The sequence below is a fragment of the Danio aesculapii genome, chromosome 21 (assembly GCF_903798145.1).
Source record: "Danio aesculapii chromosome 21, fDanAes4.1, whole genome shotgun sequence".
In the NCBI taxonomy this organism is placed as follows: domain Eukaryota; kingdom Metazoa; phylum Chordata; class Actinopteri; order Cypriniformes; family Danionidae; genus Danio; species Danio aesculapii.
The window spans coordinates 22,386,468-22,407,071 of NC_079455.1; the positions used below are offsets into that span (position 1 = coordinate 22,386,468).

A 20,604-nucleotide genomic window follows, 5' to 3' on the forward strand; every position below is an offset into this window, starting at 1 on the left:
TTTCCTACAATCTAATTCGGAGGAGTGGGAGGGAGTGAAGCTTGAAGTGTAATGAAAGTCTAATTGGATTAATTTTTCTTGCCCCAAAAAGTCCTCTTCCATTCCTGAGATAGCATCACAATGTGCAATTGATAGAAATTGTGTGGAAATGCAGTTTGCCACAGCCTGGCTTGTGAGTAATCAGCTTCTTGGTTGAGTGCACGCAGCATTTCGCAGTAATTAGTGATAAGAAAAGGTGCTTTGTCTGCTTCAAATGATCCTAGATGAGATTGTTCACTCCCATAGTCAGACACTTTTGCTCTCGCTCTCTCTGCTTGCATTGAAAAAGCATGACTGTTTTATTATGTTAAGGTTATTTAGATATTACACATTTAAAATAAATAGATTACACATTAAAAACAAAATAAGTTGATTCAATTATTACCCCCCAAAAAAAGCACTGTGAATTAAATGTAATGTTTTCAAACACCTAAATGCACATTAATTGAAATTGATTTAGAGTTTAAAAACAGATTAAATGCAATTAGATGAACCTAAGAGTCATTTTTTTGATCCACTTATGTGTAATATGTCTTGTAATATGGTTAGAGTGCACTTCAAAGTATGCTTACAGGCATTTAATATAAACTATAGTGTACTTTAATGCTGATTTAATTTACATGGTTATATAATAAAGTCTATTCTGTCCTTTCAAGTGTAATCTATCAATCTACTGAAGTGTATCTTAAACAGACTAATGTGTTTTCAGTAGAGAGTGTAGTCTGGTTAAATTAAATGTATTTGTACTTAATTTAAATGCAAATTAATTAGGCAGTTTTAAAATCTTTAATCTTTATAACACTATGCAAACATGGTAGAATCAAATTCACAGTTATTAATTCTGAAGGGCAGGGCAGTAATAAACATTAAAAGCCATTTTATGATCATTATTATGCTAGTTATTTATTGTGCTTAATGATTTTGAAGTGACACTCTTGTTGATGAGCAAAAAAGGCGTATTCATTTTTGAAATAGCTTTACATTGTTATTAGTTTGAAGTTTCTGTATCAGAACAATCAAATTTCCAAGTTATACATGTAAGTTTACATTAAAAATGCATTAGTAGAGTAGTGGAGACAATATATAATGTGTTACAGGCTAAGCAAATTTAAAATAAATTAACAAATGTAATTTTAGACAGGTTTACAACATACTATAGCACATCTAAATACAATGTATATGCTCTATAGTGGATTAGTCTACATGTCAGCATAAGTGTACTTTTTCATATAATAATAATAATAATTCCTTACATTTATATATGGCTTTTCTGGGCACTCAAAGTGCGTTACACATAGGGGTGGAATCTCCTCATCCACCACCAGTGTGCAGCATCCACCTGGAAGACGCGATGGCAGCCATTTTGTGCCAGACCGCACACCAGCTGATTGGTGGAGAGGAGACAGAGTGATTCATATGTCATATGAAGGGCCAAAAACCAAATATCATTGAGAGGGGTGGGCAGAAGATAAATATACCAAACTATTTTACATTGAAGTTGCCATGGGTAATTTTCTAATTCTTTCATAATATATAAAAATAAATTAAAAACATCACTTTGAGTTGTTTTATCTAATGCAGTAAAACTTTTTAATTATAACTTATTGCAATAAAACCATAAACATTTATAACACAGTGGGGTGGTCTAGCAGAATCTGCCTTAGCCTTTATTTGCACACCAAAGTCTCTGCATTGTCCTCTATTCCTTGGGTGACAGTATGTACATTTTAAACCGAATTACAGCATTTAAATTTAAACATTTAATTTTACTTTGAAATTACAAACATTTGTGGCTTAACAATAAAACAAACAAATAAAAGGTTACATTAAAATTGATATGACGATATCTAAACCATCCCCATCATTCTCCCTCTCTTCTCAGATGAGATGGCAGGCCAAATTAAAGGTTACCATGAGCCAACTTTGGCCTGCAGGTCCTTTGGGCATCTCTAACTTAGAGTGTATCAGGCTTTACAAAAAATGATGATTTAAGGGTTAGTTCACCCAAAAATGTTTATAAGTCATAGGTTTACAGGACTTCTTTATTAAGGTGAAACCAATATAGTGAATAAAGATCTCCTGTGGCAAATTGATGCATTTTAGTAAATATGAATATATAAACAATATACAATGTGTTTTACTGCCATAAATATATATAAACAGTGGTCCCTTGCTATAACGTAGTTCACCTTTCACAGCCTTGCAGTTTTGTGGATTTCTTAGTGCAATTTGACATGCTTTTTATTTACAGCGCATTGTGTTCTGCGTCCTGATTAGTGCAATGTGCAGTACAAAATGCATTCAGCTTCCCAAATTTACATAAATCTTCAATCGCTAGTGGTGTGACTCTGAAGTGTTGTACCATATGTTTGCAAACAAACTGCTTTCAGCATCAAAAATTATACATATAAAGAGTTCAGATGCAAAAACCTAAAAGTGCTGTCTGGAATTTTCTTCTAAAGTGAGCATTTTTCTCAGGCTTTAATGTTTATGTTTAGCAAATTTCATGTTAAAAGCGTTGAAAATAACAATTTCTTTGCCGTAAAAGTGCAATTACCGAATCAAGTCTGAGAAAAATGCTAATTTTAGGAGAAAATTAAAGGTTTTTGCATCTAAACTCTTCATATGTCGATGAAACATTCTGCACAGCCAAAGGCACCTGCGGTAGCACCCAAAAAACAGAGGGTGATGCTAACCTTCGCACAAAAAGTTGGACTTCAGGACATATTAAAGGAAGGCAGAAGTTACACGACTGTAGAGTGCCATTACGGAATAAATGAATCTTTGCTGCATTACATTATATCTATCATAATTGTAAAAAATAAAGCTGACTACCTTGCGGATGTCGCCTATCGCAGGTTATTTTTAGAATGTAACTCCCGTGATTAATGAGAGACCACTGTACTGCATTTTTGTGAAACCTCAGTGGCAGATGAAGTAGGCTGTTTGCAACGCATTAGTTAGAAATAGAAATATACAAAACAAGGATTTATCAAAAAAAAATATGTCAGAGGATTTTAATATAAGCCAAGAGTAGACGTTTCAATGGTGTATGTGCTAAACATGCATCCTAGGTTTAAAGCTTCATCAAGGTGTACACTCTTTCAGCACATTTAAGTGGCTTTTAATCTCAGAAATATTATATTATCTGCAAGTACTTTTTTTTATAAAGTGTACTTTTAAGATTTGAAGAACAAGCAGAATTTCTCTTTCTAAAGAAGATTACGTAAAATACAGCTTAGCTTCACTGTAAAAATGGAGTCTCGGGCTGACAGCCATTTTGGATCAGTAAGCATATTTATGCAAAGTTTACTTACACCGACACACTGCGAACACGTTCCTCCTGAAATCATTTTGAGTCTCCCATTTCCCAATTTTCATTCCAGCCAAAGTTGTGATAAGATTTCATTGCCTGTTTCATCCAAAGGCAGACATTATGTTTTGGGACGGGCAGATTATCTAAGCAGCGATGTTGCAGGCTGTGGTCCTGCAGAGATAGAGATAAGATTGGAGTGGATATGTGTCTTATCACAACAGCTTTATGAGAAATGTGATGACTCAACTGCAAGTCTGGTTAGCCAAGGTGAACATCAGACATTAGACTTCATGCTACAGTTCAAACCGAACAGTGCATTTAATTAAATGCAATAAGATCATTCCACTCAAATATGTAAATAGTTCATTGTACTAAAAAATAAAGTTATATCAACTGAATTAAGGTTAATTTAACCTGACAAAATAAAGCAGATGTCTCATTCCCAGCATACTTTGCATAAGCCTGTATTATAATGTTGAAACTAAGTGTTATTCAGTGTGTTTTGCACATGATTAAGAAAAAAAGGCTGGTTGGCTGGTTTTAGCTGGTCGACCAGCCTGGTTTTAGAGGGGTTTTGGCCATTTCCAGGCTGGTTTCTAGCCATTTCCAGCCTGGTCTTAGATGGTCAGGCTGGAAAATGACCAGCTAAAACCAGCTTGACCAGGCTGGGAGCCCAGCCAAAACCAGCTATGTCCAGCTTAAACCAGGCTGGTCAAGCTGGTTTTAGCTGGATTTAGCCGGTCATTTTTCAGCCTGACCAGCTAAGACCAGGCTGGAAATGGCTGGAAACCAGCCTGGAAATGGCCAAAAACCCTCTAAAACCAGCCAACCAGCCTAGGCTGGTTTAAGCTGGATTTTTCAGCAGGGTGGAAGTCATACATTTGTCTAATTATTGTGTTTGATGCAAGGATGTACAGTGGTTATATCTGTTATGTTGAAATTTGTTACATAATGTTATGTTAAAATTCGTAAGGTTGCTATTGTGGTAGAGTAGAACTGGTTTGGTTGAGGATGAGCTAAAAGAAAAACGAAGACGATACTATAGTATAGACCAGAGATGCCCAAACTAGGGCCTGCAGGCCAAAGTTGACCTGTTGTAACCTTTGATGTGGCCCACCATCCCATCTGAGAAAGGAGTATAAATGATGGGCAAGGTTGGGGCGAATGATTTTAACAGAGATTGTCATTTCTAGTTCAAAATAACCTTTTTTTGTTTGCTTGTTTTATTGCTAATCTACAAAAAAAAAGCCAACTGAAATTAAATGTTTTATTTAAATGTTAATTGTAGATACATAAACGAATACTTTGTAAAAATGTAAATACTGTCACTCTACAGATAGATGACAATGCAGAAGACATCTGCAAGTAAATAAAGGCAAAATCAGGTGCAGCTTAACTAGTGTACAGTAACTTCTGTTTTAAATAAGATAGTTTTAAAAACGTAAAAAAAAGTGTACTGCATTAGTTATTACAAAGCAATGTTTTCTAGTTATTTTTTTATCATTATTTTTTTCTGGGTTTTTCACCTTTAATTGATAGGACAGTAGAAAGTTTGGGGGCAGAGAGAGGGAAAGGATCGGCATAGGACCACAAGGCGAAATCGATCTCAGGTCGCCGTGAGCATCGGAGTGCATGTGTCGATGCACTAACAGACGTTTTCTAGTTATTTTTAAATATTATTAAATAAATTAGGAAGTACCCACGGCAGCTATATTTACCTTTGGCCCACTAGCCTCAATCTAGTTGGGTTTTTGGCCCTTCATAAGAAAATTTTTTGGCACCCCTGGTATAGACTGAACAAATTACAAATATGATCAATTGTATAAAAATTGGTAAGAGTTACAATAACATATGCTATAGCTAAGTAACAGTTCATCATAAAGATTTGAGTCATTGTGATCTTTATGCTAGATATGGCAGAAAGGAAGCTGTTTGCTTTGTAAAGCATTCAAAACACTATATGCTAGGGACTCCAAGTGGTAAAAACTGTGTAAATGCAACAAAAACTTATATTGTAAACTTAACTTAATGTATAAACTACAAATGCACTTTGCCTATCATTAACATACCTGCTAACACTCCCATAACTTTCCCGGGAGTCTTCCATGTTTCAGACCTATCTCCCGCCACCCTCCCATTTTGTTATTTCTCCAGAAAACACCTTGGATCGCAGACTTTAGTATAGTATCAAATCGCAGTGGCTGCCCGAAACCTGGTGCATAGTACAGTTACTTAGCTGTGTTATTCAGACACCTTACCCCGACACCTAGACATCACCAATCCTCCAACCTCACAGCCCCCCATCCCCCTGCTCCCTGATTTCAGAGACAAATGTTGGCAGGTATGATCATTTATGTCATTAAATAATAAGCGTCTGCATAATATGTGTTGTTTTATTTTCAAGGCTTATAAACAGGCTAATAAGAGATTACTGAGGGATATTATTCCTTTTCACGTCACAAATGTCTCACTAAAACATATACAAACAAGTAAAACAGATCCGAGATAAGGTAAAACCAATGAAATCTGTTCAGTGATTCGTCGCTGGTGGGCAATCAGAATGAAACTGCAAGATACATATGGAACGTTACACAGATCGCCCCCAGTGGAGAACATTTGAATTAACAGCTCCATTTACTGAAATCCTGTGATCTTGCCAAACTAGTTTACTCAAATCTTTTTAAATTTATAAAAATACATTTGTTGAGTAATCTGAGTTTATCAGGTTTTACACTGCCGATATCAAAACTTGCAAGGTAGCTAAGGGCATAATGGTAAATGTATGCCAGCTGGAAACCATCATTTTTTTTGCCCTCAGGTCTTCCTCTATAACAGTCCTTGTGTTGGGTGCACTTTGCTGACACTGTGTATAATTACAGATGCTCCAAAGATCCAGGGCCCTCAGGCGGTGTTCACCTGGGAGGGTAATCCGGCTAATATCACCTGCGAGGCCCTCGCTCACCCGGGTGCCTCCGTTTTGTGGTTTCGGGATGGCCAGCAGCTGCCGAGCGCTAATACCACCAACGTCAAGATCTACAACACTCCCACAGTCAGCTTCTTGGAGGTACGGCACCAGTGCTTGAGTCTTTAAATGCCCTCTTATTAAAGCTTCAACGCTAAAGACGTGTTTGACGCTAATAATTGGTTTCTGAGCTCATTTTCCTGTATACTTCAGCATTTGATATTAAATCATAGCAGCAGTGTTTGGTGATATTGCATTGGGAAGCACAATAATTGGCGTTTATTTTTGAATATAACCTCTGTTCTTCATTTATGTACAAAATAGAGCTAGTAAACACATCTGCCCACCCTTATCAGTCTACAAGCGCTGGGAATAAATTGTTTTTATTGTGTGGCAGAGTAATTCATGTCATTTTGGTTCTTCGGTCGCTTGACTTTATGATTTAGTTTTTTAAGCATTGCTTAGCCGATAACGTTAATTACAATTATTACGTTTCTTGTGTAACATTGCATTATGAATGTCCGTGTAGTGCAGTGTTTGTTTGTTTTATGGGGGGAAACTTGTAAAGCACAGATTAGATTGTTTAATGTGTTGTGTCTAAATAATAGATTTGTGAAGTTTTCATTCATTTGAAGGCAGTCCGTAGAGACTTTCTGAGGTCAGATCACAGCATCATGAGGCTTCAGTATAACAAAATATAAGCACAAAGTCTGCTGTTTGCATAGGAATTACAATCACAGGAACTATGTTTCTCAAAGTGTAAATATTGAATGGCAAGCACACCTAATGTAATAAGAATATGCCATTTCAGTCAGGGTTGCCAGGCCTCCAATGCAAAACAATTTAAGCAGCTTCAACATTATTCAATCATTATTTATTCTAACTAATTACATAGAAAACACATTTTTATGTCTGAAATATCCCAACTATGACTTGAGCTTAAACGATTATAATATTGTCTGGATTTGTGTTTATTTGTCCAGTCTGGGTTTGAAATTGCTTAAAAATGTTCTATACATATTTGTGCACACTATATATTCAATATCTAATATCTAAGTTGATCTAAGACCAAGTAATTAGGACTATTAGTTCAACTTTGATATGTTTATTCTTCAAACATTTTATTAATTGATGTTTTTACAGTTTGTGTAACAAATCCAGCCTAAAGGCCAATAGTCTACAACATGCCCAGAGGCCTGATCCAAAAATTATACACTGGCATATACCAATCTTGTCACTGTAATGTCATTCGTTCATTTTCTTTTTGGCTTAGTCCCTTTATTAATCTGGGGTCGCCACAGCAGAATGAACCGCCAACTTATCCAGAATATGTTTTACGCAGCGGATGCACTTCCAGCTGCAACCCATCACTGGGAAACATCCATACGCACTCATTCACACACATACACTATGGACAATTTAGCATACCCAATTCACCTGTACCACATGTCTTTGGACTTGTGGGGGAAACCGGAGCACCCGGAGGAAACCCACGCCAACACGGAGAGAACATGCAAACTACACACAGAAATGCCAACTGACCAAGCCGAGGGTCGAACCAGCGACCTTCTTGCTGTGAGACGATGGTGCTACCCACTTCGCCACTTTGCAGCCGTCACTGTCATGTGTTATACACTATTTTAAATTCAGCACCAGTTATAGTCTATTTTTATAACGCAGAATAAAGCCCCCTCCATCACAAAACTCTCATTTTCATGGATGCAAAATGTTTCAGCGCATGTATTTTAGTTGATTTCAATTCATACAATATGTCAAACACTTAAAGTACTGGGAGAAAAAAATCAACCAACAGTAACATACAAGTAGCACAATTTTGCAGATAATCTGCAAAGTTTGCAACACTACTTTCATTTTAGTTGTTTTAAAAATATTTATTAAACATTTTATGATTTATTTTAGATCAAAACACCAAAATTCTTGCCTTTGTCATGTTCAAATACTTAAATTTATATATTTAATATTCATATTAAGTTAATATTCATTCAAAAATTTATAATAATGACTTGTGGGTGGAGATTTATCACATTATATTCCTTAAGGGGATTTAAATGGATAATTCACTCAAAAATGAAAATCTACTCACTATTTACTCACTCTCAAGTGTTTCCAAACCTTTATGAGTTTCTTTAATCTGTTGAACATAAAAGAAGACACTTGTTAGAAAGCTAAAAACCTGTAATCATAGACTATGGAAATCTGTAATCAAATACTATGGAAGTCAATGGTTATGGTATATGGTATATCTTATTTTTGTTCAACAGATTAAAAATAAGCTTATAAAGGTTTGGAATAAGTAAAGGTTGAGTAAACAATTATAGCATTTAGTTTTTGGGGAACTATCCCTTTAGGAAATGAAGTACATCAACACATCTGTTTTTTTGTTTGTTTGTTGGTTTGTTTGTTTGTTTGTTTGTTTTGTACTATTTTGTGAAGCCAGAAATGGTTTCTGTCACTGTTCCTGTTTCCATGGCACAGTTTACTAAGCTATTGGAGCTAATGAAGGCTATCTCTCTCTTTCCCTCTTTCTCTATCTGTCACCCAATAATTATCGAGTGAGGAAAATGGCAGAAGGGCAGAGTAGCAGGTCACTACCACTGCAAAAGCGATGGGCTTCCCTTAACCAGTTCATGCTCATGTCTATGTCATGCTAGTAAAGTCAGAGAGGTGGTGCCTTGACGTGTTTTTTTTTTTCTTTCTTTTTTTCAGGTCACTCCAGAGTCCCAAAATGACTTTGGCAGTTACAACTGCACAGCTACCAATGTCATCGGCACAGAGTCAAAGGAATTCATTTTGGTTCAAGCAGGTTTGTGAATATTAAAAAAAAGATGATGAACAAAATCAGTAACTGTAATGCATGTTCGAATCAATATCAAACATGAAAATGGTCACTTCTTAGATTCTAATTAGCTGTTCATGATTTATTTCTCATGAATGCTGTCTTATTGCGCTTCTAAAATCTCCCTTGGTACCATTTCATAATCCACAAGGTACTCGAAAGGTAAATCTCCCCTAGACAGAGATGTTTTAGCTTCAGATCAGAGCCTGCGCTCATATTTTTTAGGCTGAGACTCTTGGGTAATAAAAACAGCAGGGTATAAGTTTCCGACTGCAGATTCGATGGTTAAATGCGACGCTGCCTCTGATATTTTTGGTGCTCTGTAAAGTGGGGCAGATGGGAAATGGTGTGGAAGGCAGTGAGGTGATTATTTAGTCTCAATGCATTGAGGCAGTGCAGGAATGACGCCTCTATTCTACCTCACAGGCACCACACCCCCACAACCGCACATTTTATTGTGCAATAAAGTCACATTTCTCTAACAGCTGAATTTACTGAGTAAATGTGCTCATGTGAGGGAAGGAAGTTACTTTTAAACATTCTCAGAAATAATGGTATAAAAAAAGCTGTCACTTGGCAGTGGCTTTAAAAAAAGGTACAACTTTGTACTTTTATGTATGTACTAATATGTGTTAAGGTACCAAAAATAGACCCATTGTGCACAAACACTGTGTATAGGGCTGCAGATTATATTGTTTCAGCATCAATATTCTAATGTGATCATTCACAATGTTGAGTTCGTATTATAATTTAACATTTGCATAATAAATTTGTGTTTTTGAGGCATAAGAAATTGTACCATTGGTAACTTATTCATTTTATTGAATTATTTTTTATTTGTATTGTTCAATTACTGTACCTGGATACTGTTAGACTTGGAAAATGATAAAAAAAAAAACTGTTCATTTCAATTGCATCTTTTTCTTTATTGTATCAATAGATTGTTTATTAGATGTTATGCAGATGCAATCCTGTTGCAGATTCATCCCAATTAATCTAAAATGATCAACTATTTTCAAATAGAGATATTAAGTCATGTGGTGAAATTGTAATCATATCGTAATATACTGTATACTGCAGAATAACAAAATATTGCAATATTAGATTTTTCCAATATCCTGCAGCCCTACTTATATATTTTGATTTTCTTAAAGTGAAGGTATAATATCTTATACATTTATGTAGGTATTTCTTTTCTTTTTTTATCACTGTTTCATAATTTTGTCTGACATTTAGCTTTTAATAGAAAAGGCTTCTAAAGTATATAAAAAACACAAGGTTTTGTGCAAGAAATGAAAAAAAAAGTGCTGTATGTTTGCTTTTTGCATTCTATATATTTTATTAATCACTCTTCAAGAACCATTTCTTGGTAAAACATGCATTGCATTCTGACATGATTATAAAATAATCCACACCAATTTTTACTCTCTAACTGTTAAGATCTTAATGAAATCGCAAATAATTATCAGATTTATGTTACTAACTTTGAAATACTCATGAAATAAAAACTAACTATACTGATTTTGTTAGCTCACGTTGCTAGTTATGTGGCAAACAATTAATCTGTGCATGTCATTTGGAAAAAAAATTGTTTGCCCTTGTAATCTAAATTTCAAATCTGAAAATGCAATACTTGGTTGTTTTCAGTTAAATTATAAGATTATGTCTGTCTGAGGTATGTGGCGTGGTTAACATACTTTATATTTATATATATAATATAATTAATCTACAATCTATAATACTTTGTATACAAATGATAAGGAAAAAAAACTGAAAAGTTTTTAATAAGTTGTCCATGAATCCTAAGTGCCCTACTTTCAACTCTTAAAAAGATAAGCAAGGAAGGGGCCCCAGATTTTTTCAAACTTTTTAGAAGAATCTGCCCTAGCAAAACAATTTCTTTCAAGCTAAAGAGCAGCAACCATTTCAGTCAGCCATTTATGAAAAGTAGATGGTATAGTGGACTTCCAATCCATCAGGATCACCCTTTTAGCCACCACCATACCAAACATAATAGACATTTGCTGATTATGTAACCATGATAATACAAGGTCAGGGCATCCAAACAGGACTAAATCAATATCTGGACTAATGTTTTCTCCTAAAACATTTGAATAAAACTAAAAAATATACCTCCAAAACTTAGAGATCTCAGGGCAAAACCAAAAAGTATGAGCATTCATTCCCTCTGAACTCTTGCACCTGTCACATAACAGGGAAACTGATCAGAAAATTTTATTGAGTTCAATTTTGGTATAATGTAGCCTATGTACAACGGTATGAGTTGTAATCTTGCGTTGATAGAACAGGTACAGTATGAATTCGCTTCAGCCCCTCTTCTCAGGTATCATTTGAAATGTTATTTCCGTGGTTAACATACTTAACCACCCTGTGAGATGGTGGGGACGAGGTGTCTATTAGGTTGTATTAACTCTCCCCAAACTCTTTTCCCAATCTTTCTGAATGAAATGTCTACTTTACTTCATCCAATCAGCTCGCAGTAGAAAAAAACAAGCCACACCCACTGTTTTCTCATTTAATATTCTGTTTCTCTAGGAACTGATTCACAATATTAAAAAAAAAAACGTCCCTAGCCTCCAATTACTGTGGACTTTAAGATCCCTCCAAAGCAACATGTCAGTACTGAACATGGCAAGACCAGCTTTGACCAAGATTTGGCAAACTTCTTCACATACACCTAAACATTAGGAGACCATTTGAAAGTTTGTGTAACATTTGTGTAAATTCTTTAAACACAATTGTGTCTATTTGAAGACTTTGTTTGAAAAAAATCATTTTCTCTTTTATGTATCTTTATCTTATGTCTGAAGGTTGCAGAAGTTCAAAACAAGACATTTTAAGTTCCTATAGATATATATATATATATATTTCCTAAAAGTTACAGTATGTTTTCACAGCACATCAAACTCTTTTATCTCTGAAGTTCAAGGAAAATTTGATTCCTCCTGATATGACCACTTTAAACAATATCTTGGTTTGTCTGAAAGATATTTTACTTGTGCTTCAGGGAAAAACTGTACTGGCCACTGCAATAACAGTTCCCTCGGTGAACCGTTCCCCAAGCCCATAAGTATTTTTCATTGTTTCAGTTTGTCTATTGCCTCGCTCACATTTTTGTGGCGCCCTGCTTGTGTGCACAGAGCAGTTTGCTGTCTATATTTCAGTGCGTGTCTCTGTGTGTGTGTGTGTGTTTGTGTGTGTTTTGTAGATGTGCCTTCGGCCCCCTCTATCGAGCGTGTGGAGCCGTATTCCAGCACAGCAATGATAGAGTTTGAGGAGCCTGCTTCCAGTGGAGGAGTGCCTGTTCTCAAGTACAAAGCTGAATGGAGGATAGCAGGCCAAGACTGGACAGACCGAGAGTATGAGCTTGAGGATGGTAAGCATCCAACACACACACACAAACACACACACACACACACGCATGCGTTCTGTAATAACATTTATTCAGAAATGGAAGCAATGAAGAGAGAAAACAAGATAAATGAGGCTTTTGGGAGGCTATAAAAGCTTTTCTTCAGTTGTGTGAAGGTCAAGCTCGTGTTTTCATTGCGTTGTTTCATACCGAAATGACCACTGATTCTCCGATGATTGTATTAGAATGGGGATTTTAACTGAGTTACATTGTTTTAGCGCAAGGGCTTTTTAAAAACATTGTCCTAAAGTGGTCGTGATGTGGCAGGATTCCAGCAACATGCAATTTATTCTGTCTATGCCGAAAGCAAAAATGCTATGAAATAAAATCACAGCCAGACAGAGGAGTGTGTTTTTGTACACTTCTTCATAATGTTTAGCACTGCAGATGGCCATCTTTGTGCCTCTGAGCAAAAAAAAATTATTAAATTTGTCATTGAGAATGAGAACATTATAAAAAAGAAATACATTGTGAGATATGAATTCACAATGTGATTATGAATTGATCATTATGAGATATAACACCATAGCCACAGTTGTGAGACAAGCACATAGATAATCTAATAATAAATAACTAAAATAAAATAAACAGACACAAATATGTGAAACACAGACACAGTTCACAAATGTAAAATCACATTATGATATATAACATCAAGTCGGGATTGTGCAAAAAAGTCAAAGACATACTGTATGAAGTCACTATTATAGTGCTATAATGCAGCATTATAAGATGTTAAGTCAATGTAGTACATTATGATATTATGAGTTACAAAGTACAGTACATATCTAAAAGTCACAGATATGAGATATAAAGTCACAATTATAGGTAACAAAGTTGTGAGTAACAAACACAGTGATGAGATATAAAGTCACAATAATAAGAAACAAAATAATCCAAGATAAAAAGTGACAATATGAGATATAAAGTCACAGTTGTGAGTAGCAAAACTGTTTAATGTAATGTGTATTTATTATGTATGGCCATACACCAAAAGCGCTTCACAGTCATGAGGGAGGGTCTCTCCACACCACCAATTCCAGTGCCATGGAATTTTTTTTAATGACCACAGAGAGTCAGTACTTCAAAGACGGTGCATATAGTCCCCTTTACTATACTGGGACATCAGGACTCACACAGACCACAGGTTGAGTGCCACCTTCTGGTTTCACTAACACCACTTCCAATAGCAACCTAGTTTTTTCATATGGTCTCCCATCCAGGTACTGACTAGGCTCAGCCCTGCTTAGCTTCAGTGAGTAACCTGTTTTGGGCTGCAGGGTCATATGGCTGTGGCATAGCACAATAAAACGTCACAAATATATAAAGCCACATTATGAGTCACAAATGTGATATATAGTGACATTGCAGAATAAAGTCTCAAGTATGTGTTACATTTACAACTGTATATATAAACAACTATATATATAAAAATATTGTGATATAGTCACATTATGAGTAATCGTCACAATTGCAAACAGTCATTATAAAATAAAGTCACGAATAAGACAAATAAACCCCAATCAGGAGAGATAATCACAATTATGAGTAACAAAACCGCAATTATAAGACAAAAAAAATAAAAAGAATGAAATAAAAGTATGAGTAAGAAGTCACATTAGCTGTAAACAGTCATATTATAATAATTATGAGTAACAAACTTGCAATTGGGCAGCACGGTGGCTCAGTGGATAGAACTGTCTCCTCAAACCAAGAAGATTGCTGGTCCGAGTCCCGGCTGGTCCAGTTGGCATTTCTGTGTGGCGTTTGCATGTTCTCCCTATGTTCCTATGGGTTTCCTCTGAGTGCTCCGGTTTCCCCCACAGTCCAAAGACATGCGGAATAGGTGAATTGAATCAACTAAATTGTCTGTAGTGTATGGGTGTGTGTGAATGCGTGTTTCCCAGTACTGGGTTGCGGCTGGAAGGGCATCTGCTGCATAAAACATATGGTGGAATAGTTGGTGGTTAATTTCGCTGTGGTGCTCTCTGAAATAGAGACTAAGCCAAAGAAAAATGAATGAATGAACTTTTGGTTGAAACATATTGTCTTATCATGAGATTTAAATGTGTAATTATGAATAAAATTTTGAAATATAAGGTAATGTTTATGAGTGAGTCATGATTGTGAGATATAAAATCATATTGTGATATTAATTTTTAAAAAGTAGACAAATATTAAGTAAAATATATACGGATATGGTGACATTTTAATATATGAGGTTACAATTACAATACAGTATATTGACGTTGTAATTAGCAAATAAAGTGGAAAAAAATAAGTTGATTTACCTCCTTTTTTATTTGATTCTTACTCAATTTTGCTTCTATACATCAGTCATGTCAAATCTGATGCTTCCTGAATACCACAATCAGCCTCTTTGACTTATGTCCATGTATGAGATTCAGTTTTTGTGTCAGGGAGGATTCATTGTGTCTACCTGGAAAAGAAAACGTAGTGTCGCTTGTCTCTGTTGCGACTGGTTAGGACAGAAACTCTAATTAACATGGACGAGCTTTTATTGCTTGTCACCTTGTCGCTTCACGCCCAGTTAAGATGCTGTGTTACACTTAAAGGAGAAAACAGCAGTGTCTATGACGCAGAAACAGCCACCCTCCCGCAGTCAATATAACAACTAAACACTTTCCGCAGCTGCTAGCCATTTCAAATTGTGGCAAAATAACCTTCCCCGCTGCCATAAAACCTCTCTCATTGGCAATATAGCCTGGCAAGCATGAAACGCAATGCAGAGTTGACCAAAAATAGCATGCGGAAATGTGGGAAAGGGACCGGGTTCACTTGAATGCTAAATAAGAGCGCTTGGAGCAGTTGTCACAGGCTGACATGTGCTGTGTTTGTCTGTGGGTACTGTCTGTCTCTTAGGGTGGTGGAGGGGGGAGATGTCAGTTTGTTCACTGCTGACAGCCCGCTCGCTCTGCCAGACCTCCTTGGGACATGCGTCAGAACAAGCCTCACATACACAAACGCAGCCTTTCACCATGCAGTCTACCAGCCACCTACACACACACACACACACTCACACACAAGTCAAAGCCAAATTCTTTTTGATCACTCAACCTTTTGTCAGTCAGTCTCTAATGGATTAGACTGGCATATGATAGTCATGCAGCAACCTCAAACTGAGGGTACCACAGAAATAGCACATTTCTGCTCACTGATGAATGATTGATGTTGAATATAATATAGATTAATTTTAGTGAAATTGTAAGGTAGATGATATGGTGGGAAATTATAAATTTCATATTGTATAACATAATTTAAAAACTTTAAACTGAAGTGAATTTTAACTAAGGCAATATCACACAAGCAAGTCCTGTACAGTATTTAAATAGTACTTGTACATGTGCAACCCTTCAAACTTTTGAATAAAAACATAACATTTGCATTGATATATTTAGCAGACACTTTTATCCAAAGCCACTTCCAAGTGAGGATAGAAGCAGTTTAAATCATCAGAGTTGCCGTATATACACAAATTTAAGTTATTATTTATTTATTTATTTATTTATTTATTTGTTTGTTTATTTTGTTAGTGATAGCAATCCCGTTATTAGGTGTTAGTGATATGGGCCAGTAGGGGCCTTCTGTGCCTACAGGTCGGCTTAGAAGGCTGTTATTATCCATTCACATGGTTAATCAGCTATACTAATAGAGAAGACTCCAGATCCAGGTCTGTTTTTGCACTACTGTGATGTTGGGTTTAGGGTTGGGGTAGGGGTAGACGTTAATAAAATACAATTAATGGGAAATTTTTGATAAATAATATAAATTATTCTCTTGGTTATTCAGCTATAGTAATATAGAAGACTGCAGAGTTGTTTTTACATTACTGTGATAGTTGGGTTTAGTGTTGGGGTAGGGATAGACGTTAATAAAATACAATTATTGGGAAATTTAATAAACAATATGAATAATTATTTTGGATATTCAGCTACTGTATACCAATAGAGAAAACTCCAGATTGGTTTGTACATTACTGTGACGGTTGGGTTTAGGGTTGGAGAAAGGGTAGATGTTAATAAAATACAATTAATGGGAAATTTATTAAATAATATAAATACTTCTCGATAACTTCCGTCCACAGCCGTATGTGATCTATAGCTGATTAATCATGTGGATGGATGATAACAGTCTTCTGAGCCTACCAGTAGGCACAGAAGACCCCTACTGGCCCATGTCTATCAGCTGATAACCACTGATAATGCCCATTCAATCGAGTGATAACATTTGAATCAGCTGTAATTGATCAGTGAAATTTATAGTGTTATGAACAATTTAAGGTACTAGTGAATTTTGTATTAGTCAAACACTAGTCAAAACAAAATAAAAATATATATTTGGTTTCCCAAAATTAGGGTTTACCAGCACAACACTGATAATACTAATAAAAATGTTTCTTGAGCTTCAGTTTATTGAAGTGCTTCATTTAAATTTGCTGACAATTCTGAGTTTCTCTGAACTTACTGCATTTATTAGGAATGGGTTTTCAGTGAAATTGTTATATTTGATTCCATAAGCGTTTAATAAAATGTCTTCCAAATTTTAAGTAAAAATATTGTCATAATTTGGTCAGAATAAATCGTGGTTTTATTTGTTGTGATTGATAATCATGGTTATTTTTCAAAACTCTGGTCAAATTAAAACATTACTGTTGTGTTCTATAATATTAATATAAACATGACTGACATCATGGCACCTTTTTCTAAATTTATGATCAAATTATAGCAGCCTTGGTGAGCATAAACAGGGTTTTCCAAATCAATACATTTTACTAACCCCAAACTTTGAATGGTTGTGTTAGTGTTAATTAATTTGCATTTACATTTTTACTCCAAGCACTCCCAAAGTGACCATCAGATAGATGCATCAGCACTACTGTAGTCAGTGAGCAAAAATTGCTGTATAATACAAAAAATGAAATACAGTATAAGAGGCTGTGTGGGGAAAAACATTTGACTGATGACTCTTAATTGGCGGATCGTTTTTTAAATCAAATTAAAATGTATTTTTCTACAAAAGTGAAACTCAAATCTCTTTGCATGGTCTTTTGGGAAAATGCCTGACTGATGACTGGGCTTACTTACAATCTTTGCCTATAGAGCTACCCACAATATGATGCAGCATTTCTCAGAATTGGAAACCCATAATTCATAAAGTCTCACTCACCACTGGACCCTAGTGCATTTGTTTATTCAATACTTTAGCTTTTTTTTTTTCCTCATTAATTTCCTTTAATTTTCCATACAAACATAAATCAAAAGTTGGGAGTATTGTTTCTTCCTTATTGTGGTGTATATATGAGTGTGGCAACTTCTCAAATAAGATCAAATGTACAATAAGACTTAATTGTGTCCATCGGGAATTGATTGGATCATCGTGGTTTGCTATTGGTGGATCTCATGTGATTGGCAGGTTGCCTGACCATCATATCAATAAAAATAACCAGTTATATTCCACAAAATAACAACTGTCAACTTTGATTTCTTGGAGACTTTACTTTTTTTAATGTATAAATGGATTATTTTTAAGGATTTTTAATATCTGTATTTATTTATTTATTTATTTATTTATTTATTTATTTATTTATTTATTTATTTATTTATACAGGTTCATTGAAACACACCAATCAAATAATTGTCATATCTAACTAAATTTGATGTACATATTGTTAAAAAAACATATTTTATCACCTAAAACAGGTCTCAACCTGATCACCATTGTGGGGCTGAAGCCAGAAACCACATATGAGGTCAAGATATCGGCCATCAACGGCAAGGGTGAAGGAGAGAGCAGCGCCCCAGAGAGCTTTAAAACCCAGCCTGTTCGTAAGTACTTCTCTCTTTCTGTCCTTCAGTCTCTCAGACCCCCTTTCTTTACCCATCAACAACCTCACTCCTCCTCAGTGCAACAGCAGACCTCACTACCCACAATGCATCACTGCCCTGGACCCTGCTGGATCTCAACTCCCACGAGATGCACTGCTTGTCCTCTGCGTGTGCTTTTGTATTTTTATGTGGATGCGCGTATGTGTGTGTGTTCATTTATGTGTGTCCATGTGTTATAAACAATGTCCTGAAGCCCATTGCATAGTGGGCCAGTTGTGCACTGAGAATGATATTTGAAAAGCAATCATAAGTCCTCAACACAATGGAAACACCAGAATCAAACTCAATCAAATGTCACCACAACACAAAGAAATCAAGCAACTTTGTGCCTAATTATTGAAACCATGTCTCATAACTTTTAATAACTATATCTCTATATATTAATAAGCTTATCATCCCACTCTATTTTGAACAGGCTAAATTATTCATTATTTTAAGTGTAAACAGTATGGTAAATGTATAAGTAAATATTTTTGTTGATTATTATGAAATGTATTTTGTTTTAGGAATTGTTTTAAGTGTAATTCAAATAAAAAAAAACTATCTTTTATAATGTAATGGTGATTTATTTGACAAATGTAATGCTTAATCTTACTTTCACAAACTTTATATCATACAGGGTGTCTGCAGGGTCTTAAAATGTCTTAAATTTACTGAAATATTGTGTTTTAGGTCTTAAATTGGGCCAGACAAAATCTGCGGACATTTTTAGTTATTTCTGCGCAGAATTTTGTTAAAAATCTGCGGATTTATGCGGAAGTATCAGGACTAAAACCTTAATATTTAAAATAAAAATAACACCTTTTTAACTTTTATTTAATGTTTAAAATGAAATTCCAATTAGATCCACTTAATTGGTAAACAAAACAAGTCTGTCATATAATATATCAAATAAATGACAAAAGATTACTTTACAAACTTTATTGTAAATAAATCATATGAATATTTTCATATTCAGTAACATTACTGAAATTAATTTAAAATGTGAATGAATATAAATTTACACACATTTACACAAGTAAATAAACTGAATCAATGATGGGCAAAAAATCTGTGGAAATCTGCAGGATTCTGCATGCACAGATTCCGTATGAGCCTAGTCTTAAATCATTATTAACAGGTCTTCATTTTCCTATGTCCATGTAAAGCTACGCAATCAGGCTACCACCATTCCATCTCAATAAAAGTATATCAATTCTATTTACTAATATGATTAATTATCTTACTTACAATAACAGTCGTTTTTAATGATTTTTAAAAATGTTTTAACTGGGCCATTAGAAAAAATCCTTACCGTTTAGCCTTGTGTAAATCTGAAATTTCATTCATAATGGTCTTAAAACGTCTTAAATTTGACTTGATGAAACCTGTAGAAATCCATAATTGTGAATTTGAATCTCCCAATTGAGACTATAGACAGGCCCGTAGCCAGCCTGGTGAAAGGGGTGCTTTTGTTTTTTTCTCAAAAAACTGACTTTTTTGCAGTTATACGCCTCATTTTCTAATTAATTATGAGGTTTAATGACATTCAAGCACAATTTTTAGCTGAATTAGATTGTCAGGTGGTCAACATAACGAACCAAAAGTATTTCCTAAGGATTTACAATTAAGAAATATGAAAAGACTTACTTAAAATACATATTTATTACATAATAAATCATTAGACAAAAAAAAGAATCTGTTAAAGTTTGTGGTCTATTGTCATTTATTATACAAATAACAAGCTGACCACAGTTCAGTAAGAATTTGGCCATTTGATTGAAAAAAAAAATTCAATAATAATAATAATAATAATAATAATAATAATAATGCAGAGCTTCACGTTTTTTTTTTTTTTGGCCTCATGGATAACCACAATAGCCAAACTGTTGTTCAAATGAATATTAATATGGGCCGCTCTTGCTGCTTCACAACTTTTTATTGGTCATTTTTTGTTTTAAAATAAGATCCAATATTTAGAATAAAGGTTACTTGTGTAATGTTTTCTCTATTTAACAACAATACAGTAGCGAAAGATGACTTCACTTACATCAGATTGTATGTTTTCTTGCACAGCTGTATGTTGGACTCATGAAAAATAATAGTTTGCAT

The 20,604-nt window shown here is 34.9% G+C and overlaps 1 protein-coding gene across 5 annotated transcripts in view; it reads left to right on the forward strand.

Annotated features, from left to right (window-relative positions):
* Nucleotides 1–20,604, forward strand: part of ncam1a (neural cell adhesion molecule 1a) — a 391,029-nt gene that overhangs the window by 298,214 nt on the left and 72,211 nt on the right. For all 5 annotated transcript variants that reach the window (XM_056446180.1, XM_056446181.1, XM_056446183.1 and 2 more), the window contains 4 exons: nt 6,235–6,419; nt 9,045–9,141; nt 12,404–12,571; nt 18,328–18,453. In XM_056446180.1, coding sequence (XP_056302155.1) covers nt 6,235–6,419; nt 9,045–9,141; nt 12,404–12,571; nt 18,328–18,453 — 576 coding nt within the window. The remainder of the gene's footprint in view (nt 1–6,234; nt 6,420–9,044; nt 9,142–12,403; nt 12,572–18,327; nt 18,454–20,604) is intronic.